The sequence below is a fragment of the Poeciliopsis prolifica genome, unplaced genomic scaffold (assembly GCF_027474105.1).
Source record: "Poeciliopsis prolifica strain line A6 unplaced genomic scaffold, Auburn_PproV2 SCAFFOLD018, whole genome shotgun sequence".
NCBI lineage: Eukaryota > Metazoa > Chordata > Actinopteri > Cyprinodontiformes > Poeciliidae > Poeciliopsis > Poeciliopsis prolifica.
Genome location: NW_026562393.1, coordinates 1,504,952 through 1,523,596, shown reverse-complemented (window position 1 = coordinate 1,523,596; position 18,645 = coordinate 1,504,952). Strand labels below are relative to the sequence as shown.

The following is an 18,645-nucleotide window of genomic DNA, read 5'->3' as shown; positions in this document are numbered from 1 at the left end:
AGCTTTGTTTTCATATTTATGTCACTTATACCCATAAGTTCATGTAACATAACTCCTTAAGTTATTTCAATTAAAGTCCAGTTTCTCACTTTGCAGTTGTTCTGTAAATAGCTCTTTCACCTTTCTCTCCTTCTATCCCTTTAAATTTTTTTTGCCCCGCCGTCTCACTTTATTTTTTTCTTTTTCTTTTCCACCTTCTTCTCTATTATAACTGAAAAACACCCAAACAAACTTTTATACATCAAGTGCGGCATTATAGCAAAAGCCTCAATGTTCCACTTGTGATAGTAAATCTGTGGAGCCTCACTCAGAGAACAGTTTTCAGAGCCACACTGCCACAGAGGACACATTCCCTCCTTTTCCCTCAGATTTAAGTAAATGCAACATCCTTCAAGAGTCAAACATTCTGACAAGGTTAAGGCATAACCTTGTCAGAATGTCAATAATGTAAATTAAACATTTATTTTTGCTTCACATGGAAATTCACTTTAAGAGTTTAGTTTTGTTTTATTTCCTTTATTCTTAGAGACATTCAATAAATTTCAATATTATTTATTTCAGTCACTCAATATTACAAGTGAAAGCCATATATTGTAAACACAGATTGTTTTCAAACCTTCGTTTTTGTTAACCAGGAGGATTTTTCACTACAGCTGATGAAAACTTGACATTTAAGATAAGAATTATACATCAGACTAATTAAAACACGTTTTTCATACAAAAAGTATGTTTAATACATGTTCAATATTGCTTTCAAAATGTACTTCAATCTCACAAACAAGCCTCATTGGAAGCTATATTTCAACTTATTGAAAATGACTTTTCTTACTCACTGAAATATATTTATATGACCAATAACAAAGAAAATCCTTTAATCAAATGGGCACAAGTTCCAATCTAATCAAACTTAAAAAGCTTAACTGTCAAAACGGAGACCCTGAAATACTGTATTCATAGCAAGACAATCTAAAAATCTATGCAATAAAGTGGAGGCATTAGGAGAAAAATTAAGAGGCTACAAATAGTTACCAGTACGATCCATTTGCACTTTATGCAAATAGATATTATCCATATTATATTAAATAGATATTTTAAATATTGGCAGACTAGTCTTACGTTAAAATATTTAATTACAGCCCTCATGAACACCCAGGTGTTTCTTCAGATTTCCTTGTTGTGAAAACGCTTTGCTGCAAACCTCACACACAAAAGGTTTCTCTCCTGAATGGACTCTCATGTGATTTTCAAGTTGACACTTTTGGTTGAATCTGCTCCTACAGACATCACAACCAAAAGGTCTCTCTTCTGAGTGGAGTCTCACATGTCGCTGTAACTGGATTTCCCTAACAAAACGTTTTCCACAATCACTACAGCTAAATGGTGCAGTGTGAACCTCCATGTGGTTTTTCAGATGTTGTTTTAGTGAAAATCCTTTACTACAAATATTACAAATAAACTCTTTCTCTCCTGTATGAACACGCATATGTCTCCTTAAAGTTTCTGGTTGTGAAAATCCTTTCCTGCAAAAACTACAAATAAATAGTTTCTCTCCAGTGTGAACGAGCATATGGCTCTTTAAATGAATTTGTTGTGAAAATCTTTTACTGCAGACCGTACAAATAAACGGCTTCTCTCCTGTATGAACACGCATGTGTCTCTTTAGATCTCCATGTCGATGAAATCCTTTACTGCAAACACCACAAATAAATGGTTTCTCACCAGTGTGAACGCACATGTGACTCTTTAGATTCTCCTGCACTGCAAATCCTTTACTACAAATACTAGATAAACGGTTTTCCTCCTGTGTGAAGATACATGTGACTTTTTAAACTCTTTTGACGTGAAAATCCTCTTGTGCAAACATTACAAACAAAGGGTTTCTCTTTGGTGTGGATCCAAATGTGTTTCTTAAGTGTTTCTTTCCTTTTAAATTTTGTTCCACAAACATCACATGAAAAGGGCTTGTCTCTAGAATGGACCTTCATGTGAGTTTTAAGATTTGTCTTTGCTCGAAACCGTTTACCACAGTCATCACAGGCAAATGGTCTTTCTCCAGTGTGGAGTCTCATGTGAGTGTGAAGATGACCCTTCGCTAGAAATCCTTTACCACATAGATCACAGCTATGTTCTCTGTTTCCAGTGTGAGTCATGATGTGTAATCTAACATGATTCTTACTTTTAAATCTTTTGCCACATATACTGCAACCAAATGGCTTCTCTCCATCATGGAGTTCAATCTGACCCATAGATTTGGAACACAGTTTGAATCGTTTTCCTCTTTTGTGAACTGTTACTTTATTTTCTCCAGAGGAACATTCTGGATTCTTGTCTGATTCTGGTCTTACACAGTCCTCTTCAGATTGTGTTTCCATTTGTTCAGTTGAGCTACTGGTTGGAGCTTCTGTCTCTCTAAAACATTCGGTTTCAGTCTGATGAAGCTCTGATAACAGAGGCTTCTCTTCATTTTCAGTCTTCACAGTAAGCTGCTCTTCTTCCTTACTGATCCACTGTTGTTCTTCTTCCTTCTTTATGCAGGGGGATTGTGGATTTTGTTGGTCCAAATTGGAGCTCCAATCACCGGGAACCTCTTCTTTGATCACTGTTGTCTCATAGACAGGTAAATCTGACAGATATACATATTAATGGTTGATGAAAATGTCATAAATATATTAACTTTATTTTTCAAAATAAAAAAAAAAGCTTTTGCTTTCTTAAACTTTGAGAATGTTTTTTTTTTTCTAATTTATCCAATTAAAACTGTAGATTTAAACTGATTAACATATTGGCAAACTAAACATAAATGTTTCTTTACATCAGACCCTTTGCACTTACAGACAGGTAATTTGATCCAATACAGACAAACCAATGTGCGTCACCTACTGAGATATTTGCTCTCTTGTATTTCCTCCAGTTCTGATGTGGTTGTTCCAGGTGAGGGAAACTCCAAGCTGAACCCTCCAGGTTCATCAGCTTCAACCTTCATCATGTCAGTCATCCTCGGTCCACCTGGGATTCTCCTTTTCACAAACCTCGTCTACACATTCAAGGTTTTAGTCTGATAATCTGAATCTTCTGTTTTCTGCTGCCTGGAACTGGAATCAGACACAAATCAGTATATGACAACATAAAGTGTGTTAACATGAAATGTAAAGTGTAGCAGAGATGAAGAGAAGCTACAGCACAGAGAGCCCGATACCTTGGTCAGTAGTTCTGCCTTCACTCTGTAACTTTCCTCAGTTGGGCCACCATAACCCTGGTTGGAAACACTGATTAAGACTCTATTGTTAGCTGCTTTAGTTCCACGGTGATTCACGCTCCCCTCAGTTTGCTAAGAAAGGATAATTACATTATTGTATTGCTAAATTCGGACCGTAAATACTGTTAACCGAAACCCATAAAACATGTGATATATCCTCACGAAGGCTGTAACTTTGTCTCGAAAATAATCAACAGACGTGTTTTTTGTTTGTTTGTATTTTCTTCTCAAAATGTAAATATATTTTTCAGTCGGTAACTAGCCATTCGAGCTAACAATGTCAGATGCGGACACTTCCTCCTCGCTGACCAATGAAAGACAAGTTTCGGAAAGAGCACTTCCTCTCTCTAAGATGAGACTTTTCAGAATAAAATAACGTGAATGCTTCATACATTTATTTTTCAAGACGTTCTCACTGTTTGAATTGGAGTAAATCTACAAGGTATCGTGGATTTATGCCAGCAACTTAAATCAAAAATGTTCCCAGTAAACAGCATCAAGAGTAACTATGCATGCTTTTTCTTTGCGTGCATTTTAAATCAAAACAACAGGGTGTAAAAATGGTTCACTATTTCATCAAAGTGCCACTCAGCTCACTTAACCTGCTCTGTCAGTGCCTCATGAAAAAGAAAAAGAAAACTGCACATTGTGACCCTCTTCCTGTGTATTTTGGTTAAAGGTTGTTATTTGATTTATTTCAGATTTTAATTTTTTGTGATTATTATTATTATTTTTTGTATTACTTTGTTTCTGATGGGCTTTTTTCAGGCGTGTTGATTTCACCTTTATTTTGCTTAAGGAGTTTCCCAATGTGTCTAAATAAATCTTAGGATGTGGCTAAAATCTGAAACAAGAGTCAAAGTTAGAAAACTTTTTACTAAATCCTTTAATGGTAGCAAACCTTAATCGCTTGACAGAAAATTAAATGATACATGACCGTGACAAGATGATTTCTCTAATTCACCCAAATTGTCTTATCACAGAACTTTAATCCATCTTAAGTTTGGTTGGTATCACTGCACAGATTGAAGCAAATTATGAATCCACTATATAAAAAAAGTTAAACATGCAATTTTTAACTTTCTGAGTTTAGAGTCACTCAATGCATAAGCTTTGAAAAGCCTGAAAATATTTCTGACATTGCTTACTTAATTTTAAAAATGACACTCATGTTTCTCCACAATTAATGCATTGAAACAGATACACATTGCATTACCACACTGAACAAAAAATGTTTTATTTGCAATTTATACAAATTCATTTCAGATTTAAAAATTGAAATGAACACTCATTTCATATATGGTTCACTGAAGTAAAAAGGTAAAATGTTCTTAAAGGAGCAAAACGTCCACCTTCTGAGAAACACTAGGACATTCTGCTATGCATGATTGAAACGTTTCTGCTCCAACATATTTCATATATAGGAATAAATTACTTCAATAGCACCTTGTAATGCACTGAAGAACTTAGTTTTGAAGCTGACATTTAAAAGACTGACTAAATGTATAACCTGCAGGTTTGTGAATCATGATAGCCAGCGGACCTTACTATGAAGCTGGATAAAATCTTATAAATTTGTAGAGCTGAATCGAAGGTGCTATACTTGAATTAACACAACTTCACCAATCATGTCTTCATTATCCCACATACAAATCACTCTGAAACAATAATATAAACAGTTGTGAAAATATTAAGCTCATGAAAGCTATTAAATGTTACTTTAGTTAAAAATAGATGGATGCATTAAGGTGTAAATTATTTTTTTTTTTTTTACCACTGGAACAGAATATAATTTAATTATATAATTTACTCATTAAAACAAGATGAACAAAAAAAATGTCTAGCATAGGAAAGGTTTAGATCTCTAACCTCTAAATAAACAGCCCTAGCCCCTGTAGTTGAAATAACATCAGTGAGGTGCTTTTAAGACATCTGAGGCCAATTTCACACAACAGGTAAATGCAACCTAAATCAGATTTTTTTTTTTTTTGCCCACATGCAACCTATGTCGAATGTTGATGTCTAAAACAGTAAAATAAAAAAAATGGCTGAATTATATTTATCATAAACCTTGTTTATGATAAATATAGCTGTCTTTAGTTTGCTTAAATAAAGACAGTCTAGCTGTCTTTAGTTTGCTTAAATATAACCACCTGATCAGTTCGTTATAATCTCTCCTGAATAATTTAAGGTTTTAGTTAGCATTTCCTGCAATTTTAACCAACAATCTATGGAACTATTTTCACACCGTTAGATTTTGGCCACAATGACAAAAGATAAACTTATTCCGCTGTGTGAATAGCAATGTGTTTGTTTAAATGCTCTTGTCGTGAAAATCCTCTAGAGCAAAAGCTACAAACATAAGGCCTTTCTCCTGTGTGGACCCTCATGTGCGTTTTGAGATTGTGCTGAAATCTGAATTTTTCTTCACAAATGTTACAGAAAAACGGTTTTTCTCCCGAGTGTATCCGTGTGTGCACTGTAAGATGGGTCTTTCTACTAAATGTTTTACTACAAACATCACAGGCAAATGGCCTCTCGCCTGTGTGGACCCTCATGTGCTGTTTAAGGTTTGCCTTAACATGAAACTGTCTTCCACAATCATCACAGGAGAATGGTTTCTCCCCAGTGTGACTCCTCATGTGGGCCTTGAGTGCAGGCTTTAAAATAAACGTTTTACCACAGATATCACAGCTGTGTTTGCTCTCATCACTGTGAAACAGTTTGTGTTTTCGAGCGTAGGACATATATTTGAAGCTTTTTCCACAGATATCACACGGAAATGGTTTTTCTGTAGTGTGAACGACCATGTGTGTTTTTAGAGTTTCTTCTTGTGAAAATGCTTTACTACAAACACCACAAACAAATGGCTTCAGTCCAGAGTGGAGGCTCATGTGCTTTTTAAGAATATATGGACATTTGAATCGTTTTTCACACACTGTACAATGAAAGGGTTTCTCCACCGAGTGCACCTTCATGTGCATTTTCAGAATGCTCCTTAAATGAAAGGTTTTACCACAAATATCACAACCAAATGGCTTCTCTCCTAAGTGGAGCCTCTTGTGTGCTTGCAGAGCACCTTTTACTATAAACCCTTTACTGCAAAATTCACAAGAATAAGGCTTCTCACCTCTGTGAATTTTAAGGTGAACAGTAAGCTGTAAAGGTCGTTTGAAGCTTTTACCGCATTCTTCACAGGTAAATGTTTTTTCTTGTTTGTGAACCAACATATGTTTCTCCAAATTTCCCTTTTTGGTAAATTGTGTTCCACAAACATCACAACAAAACAATTTGTAACTGCCATGGACTGGTGGAGAATCCACGTTTTTTTTGACTCCAGGACATTTCTGGTTAACCAAACAGAGGGAAGAGCTTTTTCCATCCCGAAGAGACAACTTGGAGACAATTTTTTTACCAGACTCTAACTGAGGCTTTGTGGTCTTCTGAATATTGAAGCTCTGATCCTTATATTCAGGTTCTGATCCTGACAAAGGACCTTGCCAATCATCGTCATCAGTGACTTCAGTCACAGAAGAATCCGAAGTAATCTCGTCAGTTTTTAACTCTAGGGAGCATTTTGAATGTAGTCCTTGTCCCCCACACTCCTCTTCATCAAGTTCTGTTTTCATTAGTTCAGCTGAGCTGCTGGCTGAAGCTTCAGTCTCTCTATTGTCTTCAGTTTTAATGTGATGAAGCTGTGACAACTGAGGTATCTCATCATCTTCCCCCTTCGCAGTAGGTTGGCCTCTCGTGTGAGTGATCCACAGTTCCTCCTGTTCCTCCTTTATCTGGAGAAGTTCTAGGGTGTGCTGGTCCAAACTGATGTTCTGGTGGACAGGGAACACTGACAAACACATGAACATTTTGAATTACTACTGGTACATCTACAAGTAAAATATCACATTCATCTACAAGTAAAATATCACAAAGGTTTTGAAATTGTAACAAAAGGAAGTAAGAGAAACACTCTTTAGAGATATGTCACAGTGTAAAGATGTCAGTAAATCCATCCCCTTGTATTATGCCATTTCTTTCATCCAAAACCTGAAGGCAAGATTGTTTTTCAAGCAGCCAGGTTTGATGTTAAAACAAAAAGTGAAAAGCATGCTGCGGAAAGTTTCTATAACCACTAGATGGCAGCATGAGACCAGCTAATAAGTAAGGCTGGCACGTGAACTGAAACTTCACACAGATTTATTCATTTATTATTGTATTTCATTACATTGGATTGATAATTGAACATTTGCCGATAGCTGAATTAAAATAAAATCTATTGAGAAAAAAAACCCCACAACAAATATAGGTGACTGGTGAAAAAGAAAAAAAAAAAAAAGAAAAAGTTAATTACATGTTGAGACTTATTTCATCACTGACTGCTCGTTAAATTTAAGATGTGAATATTTTAACTTCTACGAGTTTCTTTGTCAGTGAAGAGTATCTTAACCAGAAACCTACTAATATGTCATTCAGGACTCACCTGGAGGTACTTCCAGAAATGTGAAGCTGTTTTTGTAAAAAGCCAATGTTCTTTAAATACCTGTCATTTGTATTTAAGTAAGAGCAGATTTAACATTTTCACGTGGAAACACAATACGTGAATATTAAGTGCATATATTAAGTTCATATTTACACCATGGTACTCCAGTGAGGGGCAATATTCATTAAAGTAAATCCACCTCCCTATCTGGAAATCATCTTAAGCTATTTACGGTTACAGTCAGCATTTTCTTACTCTGAATTTTCCTTTTCAAAACTCTGGTTTGCAGCCTTCACATCTTCAACTGGGGCAAGTTTCCAGCCATGTAATCTGAAACTGGAATCAGGCACAAATCAGAATCTGATCAAATAAAGTGTATTGATAAAATAAATTAAGCTTAGCAGAGCAGAAGCGATGCTGCAGAGTCTGATACCTTGGTCAGTTGTTTCTGGTTACCATCTGTAGCTTGTCTCTGTGCACTAAATAAAGCTTCGAAAAACACAGATTAGGTCTCCGCTGTTAGCCGCGTTAGCTTCCCGCTGGAAAATGTCACGTCGCTTTGCTATTGAAGTCTAATTACATTCTGTAAAGAAAATGCTGGTCAAACGACAGCAGTGGGTTAAAACAGAACTGAAATAGTCACAAAAACGGACGAGTCAAGAGTGTACAATCTCAGTTACGCACTAATTTTTTGTACGGTTTTACAGCCTACGAATGTAGCGTTGTCACATCCGGTTACTTTACATGCTGACCAATGAATGACAAGTAAAGCTCTGGTTCAAAAAACTACTTCCTCTTACAGTCTTCAGGTTTTCAGAATTGACCAAATCTTTATAATAAAATTGGTTATTAAATTACCATTTGTAAACATAAACATAAATATTGAATTAATCATTTATATGACACCAGTTTATAAGAAAGGGTAAGTCACTTTACAGTAGAAATAGGTCCAGCTTATAAATACTAAGCTTTATCTTTATTTCATGAAGTTTTGTTTAATTTGTCTTATTTTTGTACAGCACTTTGGTTATATGTAGTTAAAAAAACAATACAAATCAGTCTAATCGAAGCTTTTATATACATTTATTTAAAACACATTTTTACTGCTTGTTTTATACTACTTTACAGCATATAATTTTAGGACAGACCACACAAACATACTTGTACTTCTATGCAAACTGAGGACTTTCTATTGAGTTCCATTGATTTTAGTAACTGCATTTATGCCACAGTCATTTTCTTCAAGTCTTGTCTCTTCCTAGCACTGCACCAGGAAAAGGTCCTCACTTTCCACAAATGGGCACCCTTCATTGTATTATAAAATTGGTCTTCTGTGTGTTGTATATACAAGTACACACAGATACACACACAAAAACTTATTTACACTTTAGCATGGGAAGGTTTAGTGGTAAGTTGTTAAACACTTCTCCAAAAAAAATCGACGTAATAACGAAACAAAAAGGACAGAAAAATATTAATGGTAGGACTTCATTAATCTGCAGCACCAAAAAAATGTAACTTTAAAAACAAATGAGTGAAAAACATAATTAATTCACCACCAATTTAGGAGTGACAGACATGAAGAAGCTTCAAACATTAGCAAAATTGTTGACTGTTAGTGAAATGTTCACAGATTAATGACATAACTCAGGCATATCTCGAGAGTTACAACCAAGAAATTACAGCGCTATCATTTTAATTTACTTTTAGAGGATGGTTCTGAATGGGTCTATTCAATTAAAATAAAATATAAAATTTACCCAGCAAGTCTGGTAAGAAAGTTCCACTTTCAGTTTTATACAAGTAACACTTGCTTTCAACTTGATATTTACATTTATTACTTTCAAACTCCTTTGTTCTCAAAATCTTGACAAAAAAGTAGAAAAATATTACCAATATGCAAAATATTGGAAAGGTAGAACATTTATAAATACATTTATTTAGTATATACAGCAGGAGTCTCCTGTTAAATAATATATAAAGACTTATCTCCAATTAAGGCCCACTGGTGTGGAAAGGTCTATAGTGAGACAGAACCTCCACAACCACAATTAAATAATGCTTAAAGGCAGCCAGAGAGTTTGATTCAGTTTATTTATAAAGTGCCAATTCGTTTCCATAAGCCAACGTTTTCAGAATCAAAAGACTTTATATGAGGGAGATATGCACTGGTTTTCTGGGGGGAGAGAATTGTGCCAAATATGCACTGGTAAAGAGAGGAGTAGGTGTGCTACCAGCAGTTATTCTGAATATATTCCCACATTAGTCAATAATTCTAAAAACGAAATCATGTCTGACTCAAGTCGCAGCCCTCGTGAACACTCATATGTCTCTTTAGATTCCCTTGTTGTGAAAATGCTTTACTGCAAATGCTACACACAAACGGTTTCTCTTTTGTGTGAACACGCATGTGTCTATTCAGCGATACCTGTTGTGAGAACGCTTTACTGCAAACACTGCAAACAAACGGTTTTTCTCCCGAATGGCCTTTCATGTGATTTTCAAGATGACGCTTTTGATTAAACCTGCTTTTACAGACTTCACACCCAAACGGCCTCTCCTCTGTGTGGAGCCTCACATGTCGCTTTAACTGTATTTCATCCACAAAGAGTTTATCACAGTCACTGCAGCTAAATGGTGCTGTGTGAACCATCACATGCTTTCTCAGGTAGACCTGTCGTGAAAATCCTTTGTTACAAACACTACAAATAAACGGTTTCTCTCCTGTATGAACACGCATGTGTCCTTTTAGACTCTCTTTTCGTGAAAAGCCTTTGCTGCAAACACTACAAATAAACGGTTTCTCTCCCGTGTGAACCCGCATGTGACTCTTTAGCGTCTCTTGCAGTGAAAACCGTTTATTGCAAACACCACAAACAAATGGTCTATCTGTTGTGTGGATTCTCATGTGCTTTTTAAGACATTCCTTTATCTTAAATCTTGTTCCACAAATATCACAGGAAAAGGGTTTTTCTTCTGAATGAACCACCAGGTGAGTTTTAAGAAACTTCTTTGCATGAAACCTTCTATCACAAATATTACATGCAAACGGCTTCTCTCCGGTGTGGAGTCTCATATGCGTCTGAAGAAAACGTTTTTCTTTGAATCCTTTACCACAAAGATCACAGCTATGTTCTCTTATTCCAGTGTGAGTCATCATGTGTAATTTAACAGACGTTTTATGCTTGAATCTTTTGCCACAAAAAACACAGCCAAAAGGCTTCTCTCCTGTATGGACTTCAATCTGAGCCATAAGGCCAGAACACAGTTTAGACTTTTTACCTCTTTTGTGAACAGTCATGTCATTTTGTTGAAAAGAACAAAATGGATCTGGGCTCCAGTCTGTGTCTGCTCCTCCACAGTCATCTCCATCAGGATCTGTTTCCAACAGATCAGCAGAGCTGCTGGTTGGAGCTTCTGTCTCTCTGTCGGCAAGAGGTTTGATTCCATCAAGTTCACACATCTGGGATTTTTCTACATCTTCAATCTTCACAACAAGTTGCTCTTCCTCCTGGCTGATCCACAGCTCCTCCTCTTCCTCCTTTATATCGAGTGTCTCTGAATCCTGTTGGTCAGAACTGGAGCTCCAGTCATGGACAAACTCTTCCTTTATCACCACCGTCTGGACTGGGAGCAGAGAAACACACACTGACAGTAACTGCCTGCAAACTATTAAACAATGGAGAAAAACATCTGCATTTATTAATAAAGGTGGGTTCGCTCGGATATGTAAAGAACTACTTATCCAAGAGACAAATTTTTATCAGTGATTCTGTTCTTGATCTAGATAGGCATCAAACATGCGGAATAGATACAAATTTTATTCCATTTTTATTATAAAATAATTGCCACAGAAACAGCTGCTTGATGGTACAAAGATTTTCTACAAAATTTATAAGATTTCTTCTTTTTCAGATCAAACACATTTTAATATCAATATTTTAATATCATTATAATCTCAGTCAAGGTCAAAATCTGTTTCCAAATAATGATAGAGATGCATAAACCAACCTGTCCACCCTGAGTGAATGAATCATGACATGACTCTGATTAATGACCACACTGTTTGGAAAGCTGAGTTCAGTTTCTCTAACCACACCCAGGCCTGATTATTACCAGATCTGCAGGACCAAAACTCAAAAACCTGTTTGACGGCTCTATCCAGCCTAAAATAAATATCAAAAAGCAACACATATAAAAATCTAAAAAAAACAACAACCTGGAATACATGAGAATTTTTTTTTGATTATTTCTTATCAGTCTGGAAAAGGGTAAAACGGCATCTGAACTACAGTGAAAGCCGTTACCAAGAATTTCTGCACAATGGAGAAAATGTGCAGTGAACCTTCGCAGGACTGGCTGGGCTACCGTAATTACTCCTGGAGCGCAGTGATGACTCATCGAGAGGCCAGAAAAAAAGCCAGAAAAACATTTAAAGCATGTCAGGCCTCAATTGTTTCAAGGTCAAAGTCTGTGAGCTGATAAAGAAAAAAAATTATCCAATGGAGAGTGAACATGACTGCTGAGGAAAAAAAAAAGCAGAGAGCTTATCCAAAATCTGCCAAAAATGACCTTGATCTCATGTCAACATTTACCGACAAGCTAAATGCTGTAAAGAAATGCTCACCACTTACAGTGATACATTTTCTGTTTTTGCTTTTGGTCTGTAAATAAATTTAGTATCAGACAGATAATCTGTGTACAAAAAGCAGTTTAGAATTGATGATTTGTTGTTTGTTTTTTTTAAGTGAAAACAGGCAATAAAACCAATCTGGCTGAAAGTCAAAATGTGGCTGCCTTCAAGTTCTAATAAGTTGTGCCACACTTGGGAACAACTGGTGTCAACCATTTGTGCTCTATTAGTTTTAAAATTTCCCCTTTTGTCTCAGTTCAAAGAATACTTCCCCAAATGACTTGGAAATCTTAAAAATACACATTGTTTGTCCACTGTGAGACCAGCCAATATCTTGTTTTTGGTGAAGAGTGGATTTTCTCTTGGAACTCTGTTATGGATTTACGAGTGTCTTTCTTGAACATGAACTCTGACTTTAATTGAGGTAAGACAGGCCTACAATGTTATAAATGCTGTTCTGGGGTTGTGAGGTACTGGGTGAGTAATCGTGTGGTCTTGAAGTAATTATGTTTGGCCGGTCTCTCAAGGGAAGCTAAACCACTTTTCCATGTTTTCTCTCCGGATCCCTGGAGTCCCAAAGTCTTAGAAATGGCTTTTTAAGCCGTTCCAGACTGAAAGATGTCAGTTACTTTGTGTCCTATCCGCTTACAAATTTCTTCAGACTGGGACATGATGCATTGTGCTACATGTTGCCAGACAGGCCCTGTGCAAGAGATTTCTCTTTCTACAAATCTGGCAGTAATCAGGCCTGTGTGGGTTTCCTGAAACTGAACACAGCGATTCAAACAATGAGGTTAATCACAGTTTATTCCTGATTTAACAAGGGGAACACTTAGTTTTTTCACATAGGCCCAAACAGTTAGGAAAGTTAGTTTTTTTTTTTAACAAATGCAATTATCTGAAAACTTTATACCACAAGCAATCATTCAACACTAAATTTCAACAAAGACATAACACAAAGTGCTTTAATTCAAATTGTGACGTGGTAAGTGCCAGTGAGATCCCTGCATCACCTCCTACGCAATGTAGCCTGCAGTCCTGATTACTGCATGTAATGCTGTATGTATGATTTTTTTGTCTTCCCCCCCCCCTATTGGTATGCTTTATATTCCATCCTCTTATTTGAACAAACACAGCCAAAATTAAACTTACATTTATTTTGGTGACAAAGTGGTTAGAAATGAACCTGTTCAGAATGTACTCTGCCTGTGCTGAATTGACTGATGGAATAACTGCAGATTTATTTCATTTTATTGGCTCAGAATATGTTGTTTGTTTATACTCTTTTCCACAATTCAAAAGCTGTTTTTAATCACGGAAAACTTACTGAGATCTTTGCTGTCTTGTGTTTCCTCCTCCAGTTCTGATGTGGATGCTGCAGGGATGGGAGACTCCAAGCTGAACCCTCCAGGTTCATCTGCTTCAACCTTCATCATCTCAGTCATCCTCACTGGAGCTGGGATTTCCCTTTGTACAGTATTTGACTTCAGCCTAGGTCAAGTTTCAGCCATAGAACCTGGATCTTCAGTTTTTCTGCTGAAGCTGGAATCAGACACCAATCAGTATCTGATTGAGTTATATTAAGAGAGAACAGAAAGTGTAGCAGAGCTGAAGCAGCAGTGTCAAGTCTCCTACCTTGGTCAACAGTTCTGGGTCCACTTTCTAACTTTCTCCAGTCTCTCGATCCTCACCTGAACAACGATGCTAAACGATGCAAACGGCGTGGTCTTCCTCACATACTATCACAAACGTGAAGCTTTAAACCATAAACTTCTTCTGCAAGCTTCCACGTTGGAAACACTGATTAACTCCCTCCTATTAGCTGGTTTAGCTCCACGGTGGCTAATACTTTGCTGATAAAGGCTACAGACATTCTGTATAGGAAGCGTCAGCTACAGATGACCGGCGATTTAAAAAAAATAAATGTTGCGGAAGGGTCCTCAATGAAGACTTTCTGAGAGCCAGACTGAGACGTCCACAACAAACAATAAGTCGTTTTTTCTGTCTGGACCTCCCCAGTCAAGTTTTCAGTTTTACATTCAGTAACTTCCTACTTACCGACCAATGAATGACGAGTAAAGCGCTGACTCGGATGACAACTTCCGCTTTCAAACATTACATTTCCATAATAAAAGTACGTAAATGAAATGATTTCACAAATATCTATGCCGTCTCAGAAGATTGATGTTATTCTCAATCATCGTCGCGAACACTAATCCAAACTCCAAAGACCTTTCCTTATGAAAATTAAATTCTCTTTCCAGACTCCCATCTAGGATTTTAGTTTGATTGACTATCATCTGGGATCTATTGAGGTGAAGTTTCCGTCTTTGTTTTTTATTTATACATTTTGTTTGCTTTTGACTCTTTTGTTTGGTAAATGTCAGTCTCACTGTTGCCATCTTCTGGCATCAGTTAGTTCCTGCAATACCCAGTCACTGTTTTTTTTTTTTTTTTAATCAGGACTGTGTTGGAAATGATGAAAAAAGCAGCCAAAATATAAAGTCGAATTCAACGAAACTTTTGAAACAATTGATCAAGATTATTAAAAAAAAAAGCGAGAGAAAGACTTGAGGTGGTGGTGACATTTCTATGTTCAGAAACAACAAATGAAGCAAAAAGAGTTCGTGAATAAAGTTTCAAACTAAAATTTTAATATGAAATTGCTTTATGTCAAAAAGTTTGAAAACTCAAATCCATCACTCAAACTGAATACATGTACAAATGACAGAAAACATGACAATACAGTAGAACAAACACCAGTCCAGATGTGCATTGTAAAACATTTTTGAACAAATACTGAAATGAGCCGTTTCTATTGACTGTTGACTCTGACTGTATGTTTCTTCGGGCTATTGTAGCATGGAAAACTCGCACTACAAACACTGCAGCTGAAATGTTTTTCTCCTGAGTGGGTACTCCTGTGAGCTGTAAGATGCGCCTTTCCAGTATATATTTTACCATGTTCATTACAGGGATGCCTTCTTATTCCAGAGGCTACCCTTTGTTCTCTGAAATGAGTTGACATACAACGCTTCAGACCTGAGTTTTCAGAAAACCTCTTATCACACCAGTCACAGAAAAACGGTTTCTTATGCGTTTTGTCTAATGTGTCTATTCATAACTCCCTGCTGAGTGAATGAAGCTCCACAATAACTGCAACCAAATGGTTTCCACCCTGTGTGGATGACCATGTGTTTGAGGAGATCACAATGAAGCCTGAAACATTTGTCACAACTGCCGCAAGCAAATAGTTTCTCTCATTTAATAAATAAATACTCATTCTGTGAAAGAGATGTAGAAACGATAGACCATGTCTTACTTAGACGTGGAAAAATATTAAATGAGTGAAATGTATGGTGTATTACCAGGCTTGTGCGGGACCTAACGGCATACACTGGAGCTAATTCAGCAATAATATCATCACTCAGCAAAAAGACCCCCACAGTTAAGCTCGTCCTAATAAACATTAATTAACTAGCCAAGACATCTGAACAGCTTCTATTGGTTGTGAAATCTCTTTTCATGTCTCTTTAAAGCACTCTGCCACTTAAACATCAAACTGCAAATGTCACAGCTGAAGTTTTTTTCCCTAGTGTGGGTGATCATGTGTCTGGTCACATGACACTTGTGGATAAATCTTTTTCCACATTCGTCACAAGCAAAGTTCCTCGGTGCAGCGTTGACTCTTTGTTCTCTCGAGTGAACCGGCATGTGACACTTTAAATCGGGCTTTCTGTAGAATCGTTTATCGCATATAGTACAAGCAAATGGTTTCACGCCGGTGTGCCGTACAACATGTCTCTTCAAAGCTCCCTCTCGAGAGAATCTTTCTCCACAATGCTGGCAGGTAAAGGCTTTCACCCCTAAATGTGTCACTACGTGTGACTGCAGAAGGCTGCTCAGTCTGAAGCGTCTGTCGCAGAAGTTGCAGGCAAAAGGTTTTTCTCCTCTATGAATCGTCATGTGTTGGTTCAGATTTCCCCTCAAAGTGAACTTTTTACCGCATTCGTCACACTGAAATGGTTTCTCTCCTTTGTGGTGGGCCATGTGACGCTTGAGGTGATACAGATAGTAAAATGGTTTACCACAATCGTCACACACAAATACTTTACTCTCATTGAGGACTTTGTGTGAATCTGAATTTTGCTCCGTTTTAGAACGGTTTGCGTCATCCAAGCGGCTGGAGGACTTTCCTCCTGCCTGATGTGTCCTGGTCTCCTCCCAGTCTTCGTCACTGTCTTCCTGTTCAGATCCAGAACCTGACAGATTGTCATCACATCCATCATCATCATACTCATCACTGACTTCAGTCTCTGAAGAGGCGGAAGCATTTTCATCAGTGTTTGGATTTAAACACTCAGTATTTCTGTCTGCTTCTGGTCCTCTGCGCTCCTCTCTGCCACTTTCTGTTCCCATCTGTTCATGTGAGCAGCTGGTTGGAGATTCTGCCTTCCTGTTGTCTTCCAATTTGATGTGTCGACGCTCTGATGAGAGAAGATTCTCATCGTTGTCTTCAATCTTCACCGTAACAGCAGTGAATGGAAAATCTGTGGTGTCGGGCTCTTTCTTCGCAATAAGCAGCTCTCTATCTGGATCAGTCAACTTGTTCCAGTCTTCATTCTTCACCCAGAACAGCGTTGGATTCTGCTGGTCCAAACTAGAGCTCCACAGATCAGGAACCTCTTCCTTGACCACTAACATCTGCTGATCACCTTCAGGAGACACATGGATTTGAGGATTAACTGGGATTTTGTGATGACAGAAGTATTTATGTCATAATAATAACTTTATAAATAAGCTGCTTAAATCAATAATGAGTGACTGAATTTGAATGTTGTGTTTAAGATACAAACATTTAGTCCTGCTGAAGTGGAAGAAGAGGAACATTCACAGAGTTAAGAGGAATAATTCTTTGGTTTTATTCAAACAGATCTCTGGAAAAATAAGTGCATACAATTTGCTTTCAGAATCTACCCTGCAGCTCTTCCTGTTTTGCTGCATGGTAGTCATACAGTGAGCTAGGTTACAAATATTAAAATTTACATAACTGCTCATCTCTGCAGCTGCTTATTTTAACTCTCCTGGATCCCCAGGAAGACCCAACTTAAGGCTTTGTGCTCAACTCAGACAGAAGACAGTCACCTTCATGTGAAGATCTGGTGTTTTCTTCGCCAAACACAGACGTTCTCTCCGCTGACTTTGAGATTCCACTGCTATCACATTGTGCATCGGCCATCTTCTTTTACCTGTGCAACGGGATGAAAAGTGAGATTTTAATCCAGAGTCAAGTAAACTTTAAACGAAACTTGTTTTTCTTCAAAAAAATATAAATTTTTTAAATCTTACTTATTGATCTCAAGAAGATTGGTCGGTTGGGTCTTTTAAAAGGCTGATGTGAATGTGAATAAAGACAGTGAGCATAAAAAAGGGCAACAATTTCTCTTAATAATTACATTCTGATTCGGGTAAATAAATTTTATTTATTTACCCAACTATATGTGACATGATAACTTCAGATACGCTTTTTGTTTGTACAGCTATTTTGTGTCCAGTTTAAATAATTTATTGCTTTACATTTTTGATCAGAAAGAAATGTTCCTAAGGAACCTCTTCACCCCACTCTGGCACTTCCTCTGGACTCCACAGAAAAAGAAAACATGCATCATGTAAAACTGCTTAGAGTGCATTCAAACATGTGATTCATGAAGAGAAGTTTTCTGATTTCTGGCTGAGTCAGTCAGCGTGGTTGTGTCTGGACTCACCTGGAGAAGGGCATTTTCTTTTCAAACATTTGCCGTCGTGCTTCTTTTTATCCGTATGCACCGCTTAACTTTGCTCTGCTTCATTTCTTATACCCTTTTGACTTGAATTGTCTTCACAGCACCAAGTTTTGGCAGTTTTCATCAGATCAGCCTTTTATGTTTACAGGGTTGCATTTCCAACAATATGGTGGACGTTCTCGCGATGCTTTGTGGGTTACGTGTGACGCTGTTGTACTGCGTAATAAACACGACAGTTTTCAGTTTTTTAAAAAACTAAAACATTGCCTTCTAATGATGTATTAATGGGTAAAATGTATTTTATTAGAAATTCGTTCATGGTCTGATAAGTAATCAGTTCGAAGACTTCAACTAAAAGTGGCAGAAGTGTGATTTTGATCTCATAGCTAATTTGTAAGGTCATGTATTTTAATTATTTAAATGGTTTGATTTTTTTCAAGAAACACTCAAGATATTGTGTGGATTTTTCCTTTATTAAAATCATAAATTCATAAAC

The 18,645-nt window shown here is 37.0% G+C and overlaps 4 protein-coding genes across 6 annotated transcripts; all 4 read right to left on the bottom strand.

The window, feature by feature from the left end:
* Positions 1-1,664: 1,664 nt before the first annotated feature.
* Positions 1,665-3,548, bottom strand: LOC129368313 (zinc finger protein 624-like). The gene is made up of 3 exons (XM_055043239.1): positions 3,197-3,548; positions 2,881-3,092; positions 1,665-2,623 (listed from the first exon to the last, which is right to left on the bottom strand). The coding sequence occupies exons 2-3, from the start codon at positions 2,993-2,995 to the stop codon at positions 1,782-1,784; spliced, it is 957 nt and encodes a 318-aa protein (XP_054899214.1). The 5' UTR covers positions 2,996-3,092; positions 3,197-3,548; the 3' UTR covers positions 1,665-1,781.
* A 929-nt stretch (positions 3,549-4,477) lies between these two features.
* On the bottom strand, positions 4,478-7,753 carry LOC129368312 (gastrula zinc finger protein XlCGF26.1-like). The gene is made up of 2 exons (XM_055043238.1): positions 7,734-7,753; positions 4,478-7,100 (listed from the first exon to the last, which is right to left on the bottom strand). The coding sequence occupies exon 2, from the start codon at positions 6,883-6,885 to the stop codon at positions 5,539-5,541; it is 1,347 nt and encodes a 448-aa protein (XP_054899213.1). The 5' UTR covers positions 6,886-7,100; positions 7,734-7,753; the 3' UTR covers positions 4,478-5,538.
* Positions 7,754-8,799: 1,046 nt separating this feature from the next.
* Positions 8,800-14,397, bottom strand: LOC129368308 (zinc finger protein OZF-like). Its single transcript, XM_055043233.1, has 3 exons — positions 14,002-14,397; positions 13,694-13,908; positions 8,800-11,360 (listed from the first exon to the last, which is right to left on the bottom strand). Exons 2-3 carry the CDS (start codon positions 13,809-13,811, stop codon positions 10,021-10,023), a joined length of 1,458 nt encoding a protein of 485 aa, XP_054899208.1. The 5' UTR covers positions 13,812-13,908; positions 14,002-14,397; the 3' UTR covers positions 8,800-10,020.
* A 601-nt stretch (positions 14,398-14,998) lies between these two features.
* LOC129368309 (zinc finger protein 32-like) lies at positions 14,999-18,316 on the bottom strand. 3 transcript variants are annotated; one of them, XM_055043234.1, is made up of 4 exons: positions 18,132-18,316; positions 17,716-17,758; positions 17,512-17,615; positions 14,999-17,081 (listed from the first exon to the last, which is right to left on the bottom strand). In XM_055043234.1, exons 3-4 carry the CDS (start codon positions 17,603-17,605, stop codon positions 15,868-15,870), a joined length of 1,308 nt encoding a protein of 435 aa, XP_054899209.1. In that variant the 5' UTR covers positions 17,606-17,615; positions 17,716-17,758; positions 18,132-18,316; the 3' UTR covers positions 14,999-15,867. The 3 variants fall into 3 exon arrangements, with proteins under 3 accessions (XP_054899209.1, XP_054899210.1, XP_054899211.1); XM_055043235.1 differs by lacking the exon at positions 17,716-17,758; XM_055043236.1 differs by lacking the exons at positions 17,716-17,758; positions 18,132-18,316 and having other exon boundaries at positions 17,512-17,702.
* Positions 18,317-18,645: the final 329 nt, after the last annotated feature.